At 37.4% G+C, this 12,415-nt stretch overlaps 2 protein-coding genes across 2 annotated transcripts in view; both read right to left on the bottom strand.

Annotated features, from left to right (window-relative positions):
- The window catches only part of LOC134671371 (uncharacterized), a 305,131-nt gene that overhangs the window by 240,330 nt on the left and 52,386 nt on the right, over window positions 1-12,415 (bottom strand). The window lies entirely within an intron of this gene.
- On the bottom strand, window positions 6,082-10,862 carry LOC134671588 (uncharacterized). Its single transcript, XM_063529448.1, has 3 exons — window positions 8,317-10,862; window positions 7,019-7,950; window positions 6,082-6,117 (listed from the first exon to the last, which is right to left on the bottom strand). Exons 1-3 carry the CDS (start codon window positions 10,613-10,615, stop codon window positions 6,082-6,084), a joined length of 3,267 nt encoding a protein of 1,088 aa, XP_063385518.1. The 5' UTR covers window positions 10,616-10,862.

Here is a 12,415-nt window from a genome sequence, read left to right as displayed (position 1 = left end):
AGACTGTTTGTTTCTGAAATAAATAAATAAAAAAAAAAAAAATATCGTGAATAAGAGTAGAAAGGCGACGGTCGCAATGTTCGCAGGGTGTCGACGCCAAACGTGGCGGAACATCTTTGTTTACCTCGCGCGTCGATTGTTTCCGCAATGCACGGGAATGTGGGCCACGCTGCATTTCGGTAACTCTGACATAACGGCCCAACACCGTGGCGACACCATTTTAGGACTGATCTAATTATTTTATTTAGTTATTTAACCTACTTAACCTGCGGTGCTACTCTATTTTGACCCTTAAATATGATTCTGTGTTAATTATTAATTTATTAGGTATTAACGACGACCGGACCCTGGCTTTCGACGGGTGTACATAATGTATAGATACTACCTAAATACTAATCATCGTCATGTTTCAGCCAATTTATACAATACCTTAGTACATTTAAACTTAAATTTAAATTAAACTTAAATCACTTTATCTACTGACGAAAACCGCATTCAAATTGCGTTGCACAGTTGAAAAGACTGAAGCGTCATCATCATTCTCTTGCCCTTGTCCCATTCACTTGGGGTCGGCGCGCCGCAGCATGTCTTTCTCTTCCACACCTCTTTGTCGCCCGTCATTTCATCATTCACTTGCGTTCGTTTCATATCATCTCTCACACAATCCATCCACCTTTTCCTCGGTTTTCCTCGGTTTTCCTTTCCTCGTACTTCCCTCCACATTCATTCGTAATACCTTTCTCGTCACATGTCTTTCATTCCTCCGCATCACATGCCCGTACCACGCCAGGCGATTTGTCCTTACTTTTTCTGTTATGAAGACTGAAGCGTATAGACCGTTTGATCTATTTTGTAGTACCTGACACTAGCGATCAGTCAAATCTGGAGGGGGATTTTTGAATTTCGATCGCTCTATTTCGTCACTCAAAAACCGGTGGAAAACAGCGAAATGCTAATTTTTGAAATACGAGCGATAGAAATTGAGAATCTAGTGGTATTGACCACTCGTTTTCAATTTTATTAGGTGATTTTAAATGTCTAGTTACTAGACCTCCTAAGCCGAATAGCGGCATCTCAAAAACAAATGACGTTGAAAATTGAATTTTCAGATAAAGAATGTAAGGTATATGTTTGCATTAAATTTTTATTTGAGATACCGCTAATTGGCTACTGTAGTGGAGATAATATTGAACGAAATCCACGAAATCGGCCCCCAGGTCACAAAAGCAAAATGCCCGAGTCAAAACGTAGACTTTCGCTACGCTTTAATAAAGTCAAGGTTCCAATTTTAAAAACGAAGCTAACGATTCTCGGACTTTAGAAGGATACTTAGTGCGTCATAAAAGAAAGTGGTTCCACGATGCGTTCTGCAAGTAAAAGTCAATTTTCCCCGCGGGTGCTCCGCGAACAACGGAATGCATGTGCAACAGTGCAATATCGATTGTGTCTCAGATGCAATAGTTCGTTAAATTATGCGGATAAAATGTGCATAATGGATGGGTTTATTCAGGGATCCTTACATAATGGCAAAATACCATTCTTATAGTTTGTTTCTTTACCATTAGAAAAAAGGTAAACAATCTTGACGTGTCTTTTGTTGAAAAACAGTTTTGAAAAATAAGTCACGGCAACAATTATGAATCATATACGATTACATATTTACATCCTTTTTCTTTCAGAAGTAATAGTTACTGATTTAAAAAAAAAAAACTTTTTCATTTAAATGACTCGTCAAGATCGCGTAGTCCATTTTCTAATGCTAAAAAAAACGAACTATAACAGGCCACGTAGCCAATGAAAATCGCTTACGCTCCGTAGCGATCGAAACGCAACTGTCACTGTCACACTAATAAATATGGAGATACAAAGCGTTTCGTTGTCGAAGCGATAGCGACTGTCACCTTAACTATGCCGGCAGATGTCAAAAATGTATGTTCTCCGAAATCTCTTCTTGCGTGATGCACTATGTGATGGCAATGAAATTATTATTTTGTCAGTTGTTGTTTTATTATTATTAGTATTTAACCCTTAAACAGGCCTGACGCATTTTTTACTTTTTGTTAGTGATTTTTATTTCATTATTTCAATAAAAAACCCTGTGGTTTTTGTATGCCCGTTACGGACGGTGACATGTGGTACATATACAGCCACTGCACTGCTAGCCATACAGAGTAGTTTTAAGGAATTTAAGGGTTAGTCGCTTCATTATATATTAATGGATGAAATAATAAAATCACAACGTAAATAAGAAAATACTGCCATTTATCCGTGTTTACATTAGTAAACAGCAAAATATGGTCTAAAAGTAATAGTTACTGAAAATAAAAACCTGTTTAAAATAGTGAATATTGTACTAGAAAGGTACATTAATAGTAATAATCTTACCTTTAAATGTCATGTAAACTCCCTGCAGGGCAGTGGTCACATATATACCACTTTTACGTGCCCCAAACGAGCAGAGGTTACATATGAACCACAAACGTTAAGAGCAAATATTTAACTAAAAACCAAAAACTGTGATAATTTATGATTTACTACACATACATTATCTAATATTCAAACACAAAAATAGAACACAAAGCACTCTCTGTATTTTTATCGACATAACACACATTTATATCGGGAGGAACGTACAAAAACTTACAAAAACGGCCATTTAGTATCGATTTGAACTTGACAACTAAAATGTCAAAGAAATTTGTTTTGACACCTCCTATTTTTTTGCGTTCGGAAACCGCCCACTTTATAGACTTTACCACAGAATAAAAAATAGTACTGCCGTACAAAAAGGAAACTTCCTACAAAAACGAAGTTTGACAGCGGTTCAGGGTCGAATCATACTATCCCTTTCTAATATATGGCACTATCCCTTTCGGCTATTTAGGGTTGTCAAAATTCAAGTGATTATCTTATCTGTGGTCGTGCACGCAAAAGGAAGTCAAGTGGTGAAAACCCTAATAATTGCTCGGAGTAATGCTAAGCCGAGCGGAGCCGAGTTTGACCGAAGTCAGGAGTTTCGCACCCCTGACTTTACGGTAATGACATTTTGTCTTCATGACATCGTTGTCTATAGAGACTAGTTTATAGAGAGTTTAAGTTAGCAAATTGCTAAGGGGTCATCCATTAATTACGTCACACGAATTTCAAGGTTTTTTGACCCCTCCCCCCTCCTTGTCACACTTGGTCACATTTGGCAAACCCCTCCCCCCTAGTGTGACGTCACATTTTTCTACGAAATCGCCAAATCGAATTAAGTAAGTACCTAGAAGTATTATTAATATTTTATCAAAATATTTTTGAAGATATAAATATTAGTAATTTTATAACCCAAAACTGCTCAGGAAAGAAAATTAAATGAATAAAAACGATTATCGTTTTAAAAACTTGTTATTTAAATGTACAGCGAATAAAATAATTTAAATAAATTTTCGGTTAGTGTTGAAGTTAAAGTGACGTCACAAAGTTTGTGTCTCCCCCCTCCCCCATGTCACAATATGTCACATTTTCTTGACCCCCTCCCTCCCCCTAAACGTGTGATGTAATTAATGGATGACCCCTAATCATAATTAATTAACATAGGTACTCAGTACTCACTGAAATGTTTTAGTAGCATCAACACAATAATCCCAAAATACATACAACGAAAATGATATAAATTTTATGTAAGTTAGGGTTAGATTAATGTGTTTGTTTTAGTTCAGTAACTTTTAATCATTAAATATACATTAAAATGTACAATACGCACGACATATAATATTATTATGGGTATTAGGTACTTTTATATCTGACGAGACAGAATGAAGTTGGCATGGGCTAAATTCTTTATTTTGTTTCTTTTCTATTCTATTGAGTGGACCTTGGTAAGTACTAGTACTAGTGTCATTTAATTTTGTGTTCTCGAAAAAAACCGGGCAAGTGCGAGTCGGACTCGCGCACGAAGGGTTCCGTACCACAATGCAAAAAAAAACAAAAAAAAGCAAACAAAAACGGTCACCCATCCAAGTACTGACCCCGCCCGACGTTGCTTAACTTTGAAAGTTGAAGTAAATAACAAATACTAATGGCTCAGTTTAAAAAAAAATTGTGCTTAATTAAAAGTCGACTATTCTATCGACATCCATATGTCGATAGAATAGTCGATATTTAATTAAGCACTAAGAGCAGACGCATTTTTGCTCTCGCCGGCCGGGGTATGAATGAATGCGCTACAAGCCGATTAGCTGCTAATCGTTTGTCTTTTGTCTTATTTTGTCATTTGGGGTTTGGGTTATTCGAGAAAACTGTCGTCTAACTAACTAAAACTAATACGAGTATGCCAGTACTAACGAGATGCATAAGAAGTAAGTTACGCACACGAATCGAATATCGTTATCGTTATCGAATATATCAGTGTCAAGCTCGTAGTAAGCGACTATACAATGTGACAAATAAGTCGGGCCCCGGAGGGAAACTACCTTAAATCCTTAAGTTGGCTCATATTACTTAAAGGAGACATTCCTTTATTAAACAAAACTGCATTTAAAGATTTTCTAAAACTCGCACCTCACACCGTGGGGTGCAGCGTGAGTGCTAACCGTGAATCATTCAAAACTGTTATATATTATTGTTTCGTGCAAACGTTCCTCAAAGCTTCCTTAGGGACAACAAACAGTATGCCCAAATTGCCAAAAAAAATGCCAAAATTAGTATGCTCTAAATCAAGATGCTAACAGCTTTAATATTCCACAGATCCATATAGTGTTTTTCGAGAGCGTACAGCTTAACCAGTACAAGCGCAATTTCTTCGAGATTCATCTGAAGCTCTGTGACATGATTGAACGTGATCCCTACTTGGGAAAAGCCGTGAACTTAATTTTATCTATTCGTGGAATTACTTGCCCTATCCCATCGGTAAGAATGTTATATTTAGGTATAATATCTGAAAGACCGAGCTTTGCTCGGAAAATATATAAACACTCACATCCCTGAAATATATAATAAATAAATATACAATAATAACTGTACTAGAGTTAGAACAAGAAAAGTCAATATCTCTGTTAAGGATCTTCTCTAAATTGAAATACCAATCTTCTGTTAAATAGTTAATTATAATTTGCACGGTTAACAAACGCATATCACAACATCTTATAAATGGACGCCACCAATGTATCAAACAGTATCAATAAAACAATCGTAGACAATAATCTCTTCTTACTTTTTTTCAACGAGTACAGTAGTGTTGCCAACTCAACACAGTTTTCACAACATCCTCCCACAGGCAAGAAAAATGGGAAACTTAAAAACAACATAATAATCGACATATAATTATCTCAACAGACAATAGAGCACTAACCTTGGCTCGCAACGATTGGCACATAACACTTAATATTAAATGGCAAACAATAAACAATTTTAAGTGAAATTAATTCAAATACCTTTGAGGTATTTTTATAACGCGGCCTCTTCGCGTTTCGACAGGAATAGGATTAGGGCTGTCATCAGAACTGGGTTCTGTTGCGTCCCTACTAACACCTGGTTCAGTAATAAGATCTAACTTACCCGTCTCTACCTCTTTTAGGGAGTCAGCTGATAGCTCGAGGGGGTAGAGTTTTTGACAAGCTCTTACCTTAGCTCCTGTACCTGTCCTTACCTTAGCAACCCGCGTGAATCCGTCATTCCCAACATAGACTTTCTCTATTACTCCAATCGGCCAATGAAGTCTGGTCATGTCCGTCTCGATCAGCACGACATCCCCTACTTGAGGCTCCTTGACGTCATTCCTGTAATTCTTACTTGACAGTAGCGACAAATACTCTGTCTTAAAACGTTGTCTGAAATCCTGTCTTAGCTTCTGTAAGTACTGGTACCTTTGACCGAGATTCTCGGCATCAATCTTATCGAGGTCAGGAGTTTCATTGTTACTTAAGCCTTGAAGAAACATTTGAGGAGTTAGCGGTCTCAATGAGTCATCTTCTGTCTCTATGTATGTTATCGGCCGGCTGTTGATGGTAGCTTCACAGTCACATATTATTGTAGATAATTCTATCCAATTTACTGATGCTTTACCCAAGATTCTTCGCAGCATTTCTTTTACTACCCGAATTATGCGTTCCCACCATCCTCCCCACCACGGAGAACCTGGTGGTATAAATTTCCACTGAATGCTTTGTGAGGCAGTACTACTTTCTACTTTAGCCCAGTCTATGTTCTGTAGTAAATTTGCTGTTCCTTGAAAATTGGTGCCATTATCTGTCCAAATCACACTTACTCTTCCTCTCCTTGCTAGAAATCTCCTTAGTGCCATGATGAAACTAGCCGTCGACAGTGATTCTACCAATTCAAGGTGTATTGCTCGGTATGTGGCACATGTAAATAGTACAATCCAGCATTTTTGATTGTGTATGAGATACAGAGGTCCTGCTAGATCGATTCCGGTTACTTGAAAAGCTGCTGTAGCTTCTGTTCGATCCGTAGGTAGTGGGGCTTCAGGTACTCTATAACTTTTACATTTGTATCTTTTACATATAATGCACTGTGCTACAATTTTCTTAGACAGACGTCTTATATTTAATATCCAATAGGTATTTCTTAGATCTGTCATCATTGTTAAAGTACCTGCATGGTTCAGCTTCAGGTGTCTGTATAAAACTAATCTTTGTACTATTTCATTCTTTCCAGATAATAGTACTGGACAAATGAAGTCTTTACTCTCGTTACTGAAATCTAATCTTGTCTTCACTTTTATTATGCCGTTTTCGTCTACTTCTGTACGTAACTTTCTTGGTATGTTAGCTTTGTCTTCAAAACTTTCTTTTTGTACCAACCTTGTCAAGACTAGTTCAGCATATCTATATTCATCATTTCCTATATCTTCTTTTCTTGACGAAAATCGGTGTCTCAATGTAGGATTCATTCTTAATAGCCATGCAACAAGTCTGACTATTTTATTGTACTTTGAAAAATACATCAATCTTTTACTAAAAGGTAGTGTGTTTGTGTCGACATTTATTGTTGCTCTCTTTATCTCTTCGTCACATACAGCTTTCTCGTCAATAGGGATGTCATTGATGTTTGATTTTGGCCACTTATCTTTTTCTAGTCTAAGCCATTGTGGGCCTTCCCACCAGCGACTTTCGAGCAGCGTTCTTGCATCACAGCCGCGAGATGGCAGATCAGCAGGGTTGGCGTTTCCAGGTAAGTGGTACCAATCTTCCTTTTTTGTGTTCTTGCAGATTTCTGTGACCCGGTTACTGACAAAAGGTTTCCAAGATTTCTGTCTTTTCAGCCATGCCCAGGCTACAGCCGAATCAGTCCAACAAAAAACTTCATAGTTCTTACATAGAGTCAGTAGACCAGAATTAACAACTTCTGTGAACAGTCTTGAAGCAATTAGACAACCCATCAGTTCAGCTCTTGGTAGACTCATCTTTCTTTTGGTTGGTGTTACTCGACTCTTAGCTAACACTAGTTGGACATTGACTTGATCACCATGCTGCGTACGTAGAAAAATGCATCCTGCATATGCATCTTTACTAGCATCACACATCACATGGACACTAGTTTCGCATTCTTCAATTGGTGCACTAGTCAGACGTCTGGGAAATCGACATTGGTTAATATAGTGCAGTGTGTCTAACCACTCTTTGAACTCTTTTTCTAATTCTTCTGGAATTGGTTCATCCCATCCTGTATTATTCAGCCATGCTTTCTGTGTTATAAGTTTAGGTATCAAGGTGACCGGAGAGACCAATCCAAGCGGGTCAAATACTTGCTGGGTTATAGATAGCAGCTCTCTCTTAGTTATTCTGTCTTTGATTCCGTGTTTCAGGTTTACACTACACTCTAAGTCATCTTGTGCAGTGTTCCATATTATACCTAAAACCGGTACGGTAATCGTGTCATCTATTCTTTTTGGAGCTGTTACCCATCCTCGAAGGTCGAATTTTCCCATGTTCATTAGTTCTTTTGACTCTGCAATAAATTTGTTCATTTGGTCTTCGGTTTCCACACTTGTCACACAATTATCTACGTAGAATGACTCTTTTAGTTTCTGTGCGGTCTCTTTGTAGTTTCCTGGGCATTTCTCTAAATGGTAGTTAATTATGGCCGCTAAAATAAAAGGGCTACATGTCAGACCAAAAACTACTCGTTGATGCCGATATGTTACTACATCTTTACACAGTTCTGTATTTTTCCACCAAAGGAACTTTAAGAAATCTCTGTCTTCTTCTTTTATTGATATGTTTAAGAAGGCTTTTTTGATATCAGATGTGATTCCGAAGGCACTCTTCCTGAATAAGATTAATAACTTCGGGATGAACTCAATTAAATTTATACCTTTGTCCATGCAGTCGTTCAATGACCATCCATTCTGATCTTTCATTGATGCATCATAAACTGGTCTCACTTTAGTGGTGTTGCTCGACATCTTGATAACAGGTCGGTGGGCTAGATAATGGCCTTTTCCTTTATCATCATCTTTGACCTCTTCGATAATTCCTTCTTTTTCCCATTCTTGGAAAACCTCATCATAAGCCTGTAGATTTCCTGTTTTCTCAAGCTTCTTTGACGTTATTTGAAGTCTCTTGAATGCTTGGTCATAGTTCGGTTTTAAGTCTGGAGTGTCTTCTTTCCACAGCAGGTTCACTTCATATCTGCCTGACTCAGCCTCTGAAATATTATCATTAAAACTTTTTAATATTTCTTCCTGTTCCCTCTTTTCTTGTGGGTCTTTAATTCCTAAGAGCTCTATGCTCCACAAGTCTGTAATATTATTTGTTTGTGAGAAACATGTTTGTAGTACTGTACAGCTATAAGCACTTAATGTAGGACCTTGTAGCGTCCATCCCAGCTTTGTTTTCATGGCAAACAAATTGTTTTCAAGATATATTATTGTGCCTGATATTACTGCACCCATGTAATCTGACCCTATCAATATGCCAATGTCAACTATGTCATTTTCAATGTCTGATAATTGTACATTCAAATTGTTGAGTTTCTGCATAACTTTCTTATCATCCACTTTAGGCAGAACACCACAAAGTGTAGTGTTTTTAGCAAGAGCTTTTATGGTAATATCAGAGGAATTGTCTAATGAACTCACCTTAAATTCGTATTTGTTGTAGACCTCAGGTTCTGTTTGTATTGCCCCAAACAATGTGTGTCCAATCTGCTCTTGACCTATTACCTTTAGATTCAGTTCTTCAGCCAGGCTAGTCTTGATATATGTCCGCTGTGAACCACCATCAATAAGAATCCTCACCTTCTTTTTCTTGCCTCCGTATTCAACCACTGCAACCACTGTCTGTAACAGAGTGGTTGTTATATCCTGACACAAAGTGACATTTTCATTTGGTTTTTTCGATACTTCAATGTCTTTATTCTTTTCGCTATGCAAATCTGGACATAATACAACTAAATGCCTTCTTTTACATGCTATACATTTTAAAAATGCTCTACATTGTTTTGCCATATGACCCCGCTTTAGACATATATAACACCCACCTTTCTTTTTAATTAATTCTTTTTTCTCATCCAAGGTCAAATCTACCCCCTTACTGCACTCATTCACTGTATGATTCTCCTTATCACAAAAATAACAACATTCCTTACCTCTCTCCATTGTTACCTTTGTTGTAAGGCATGTCGCTGTCGGTTGAATGTCTGATCCGGACACTGTCTTGGGAGACTTGCTAGAAATGAAATCGGATCTAGCAAGCCTAATCCTCTCCTCTGCTTGTACTTCATTTTCAAGGAACTTCAACAACTGTGCCAATCGTTCTGAGCCCTGATTTAATTGTGTACTTTGTGACTGCGCCCTACTGTATGCTAACAGAACTTGTTCGGGCATAGCCGATTCAATTAAAGGAAAAAGCATTGCATCATACCTATCTTTAGTTACTTTCAACGTTTCCAGAGCATGCAGGTATGTACTAATTCTATCATGTAAGGTCCTTAAGTCTAAGACGAGTTCACCACGAACTTGTGCGAGCACCATATTTAACAGTTCTCGGATGTACACCTCCACTAACATTTCTTCTCGTCCATACCGGTTCTTCAGCTGTTCAAGAGCCTTCGGGTAATTGCCTGCAGAGGGTGGGAAGCTCTCCACTAAGACACGGGCATTCGAGTCATCCTTCAAGCTCTGAAGTAAGTACTGGAACTTGTCCTCTTCTGTGATGCTGCGGTCCTCATGTATCTTCTTATATTGGCCCCAAAACTGAATCCATTTTTTGGGGTCATCGTCGAATTTCTTAATTTCTATTTTTGGAAGTTTGAAGTTTTTCTTGTTTTCTGGGACGGCCGTCATCGTCATCGTATGATTAGTCTCTTTGACGTCCGGCTTCAAAATGTGATACTTATGTTTGAAGTACACGTATTTCGTCAGAAATTCTTCTGCCTCATCCACTTCCTTAGTGAACTCCTCTTCATCGAAATCTGTCTTCGCCGCCTGCAAATTCTGTATGACTTCGTCGAGCACTCGCAAGCGATTGAATTTTTCCGTTAAATATAAGAAGTCCACTTCCACCGCGCTGACATCCTGTTCTAGTATTTTTTGTTCCAGCGCAGTTGCTGTTCTATTGAACAATCGACGAATTTGTTTTCGTTCGCGGTCTGCTTTTATATACTCCGCCATTTTGATACGCCGTAGTGCCTGTAGTGCGCACCCTTTGTTGTAATAATGCGCTCTTTTCCAACGGTCGCCACTTGTTAAGGATCTTCTCTAAATTGAAATACCAATCTTCTGTTAAATAGTTAATTATAATTTGCACGGTTAACAAACGCATATCACAACATCTTATAAATGGACGCCACCAATGTATCAAACAGTATCAATAAAACAATCGTAGACAATAATCTCTTCTTACTTTTTTTCAACGAGTACAGTAGTGTTGCCAACTCAACACAGTTTTCACAACAATCTCTATCATTAGATTTTGATAGCCCACGCAGTGCAAGTGTTATTTTAAACGTCAAACTTCTATAATATTATGACTTATAAATAACACTTGCACTGCATGGGCTATGAAAATCGCTGCAGACTTTTCTTAGTGTAACTCTAATAAGAACTACAGGACTTCATAGTTGACTCAACTGCCATCACGGCAGAATCTTATGATCCTGGAGAAATAGAGAGAACTCTTGAAATATCATCATGATGGTTTAACTACGTATGGCGCGATTCGGGAAATGAATTAAGAGATTCACTCGATATGAAATAGTAAAGATATGTGACAAACGGTGCCTTATGGCGGCTGGCGCTTACGCTATCATTAACGCCGCTCCAATATTCAGCCGGGCCTTGGTACCTTTTGCCGTGGAACGTCACATATCTTTACAGTTTTATATCTAGTGAATCTAATTCATTTCGTGAATCGCACCGATAGGTACCTACCTGTTCTGAAAAGTTATTTTTTTTGTTAATTGTTCTTTTTTGTTTTTTCAGGGCGTGTACAAACTTCATAACCTGACGCTGCCTAATATGCCTAATATATTAGATATTCAGAAGGGTAAAATGGAGGCCACTATCTTTCAGCTGCCCACAAATGATGTCATCACAAATTTTTACATTACTTTTATCACTAAAGAAAATAAATTAGTATAATATGGAAAGTTTTTAATAATAGGCGCCATTTTCACATTTTTTTTACCTACTGGCATTTTAAATTGAGATGCCGTGCCGGCTTTTTGGTGAAAACTTTTTTCATTAGACAATTATATTCTATACAATATACAGATATATCCAAACTAATATAACAAATATTTTAAGTTAGCAAATGGCTATCTTAACCTAAAGTTATTTTATTAGTTGTGTTCTTGTAGATTCCTATACCTATACGATCTATATTTATGGATTATTCTGCTGTTGAAAATAAAATAATTTATCAACTTGTAATGTAAATTAAGGATGGATGTTGTTGTGATAGAGATATTATTCTATAATTTCAATAATTAAATAGCCATTAAACTATTCGTTATGCGGATGTGTGCACAAGACAAACAATTTCATTATATATTTAACGAGACAGAATGAAGTTGACAAATTGTACCAAATTCTACATTTTGTTTTTATTCTGTCCTTTAGAATCTACCTTGGTAAGTTAAAATTTTTGTTCCCCTATAAGTTTCGTTCCATTCGCGTTTTTCCCTAGTCTGCTTTTTAACCGGTCGTTAATTTACACTGTAAGTAGTTAATTTGATTACAGGTTGCAGCTCGCTCTCAGTCGTTTTTTACAGTAAGTAGTTAATTTGATTACAGGTTGCAGCTCGCTCTCAGTCGTTTTTTACAGTAAGTAGTTAATTTGATTACAGGTTGCAGCTCGCTCTTAGTCGTTTTTTACAGTAAGTAGTTAATTTGATCACAGGTTGCAGCTCGCTCTTTGTCGCTTTTTTACAGTAAGCAGTTCATTTGATTACAAGTTGCAACTCGCTCTTA

The sequence above is a fragment of the Cydia fagiglandana genome, chromosome 15 (assembly GCF_963556715.1).
Source record: "Cydia fagiglandana chromosome 15, ilCydFagi1.1, whole genome shotgun sequence".
NCBI classification, from domain to species: Eukaryota; Metazoa; Arthropoda; class Insecta; order Lepidoptera; family Tortricidae; genus Cydia; species Cydia fagiglandana.
Note: the sequence above shows the minus strand (reverse complement) of the source record. Positions and strands in the feature narration are given on the sequence as shown.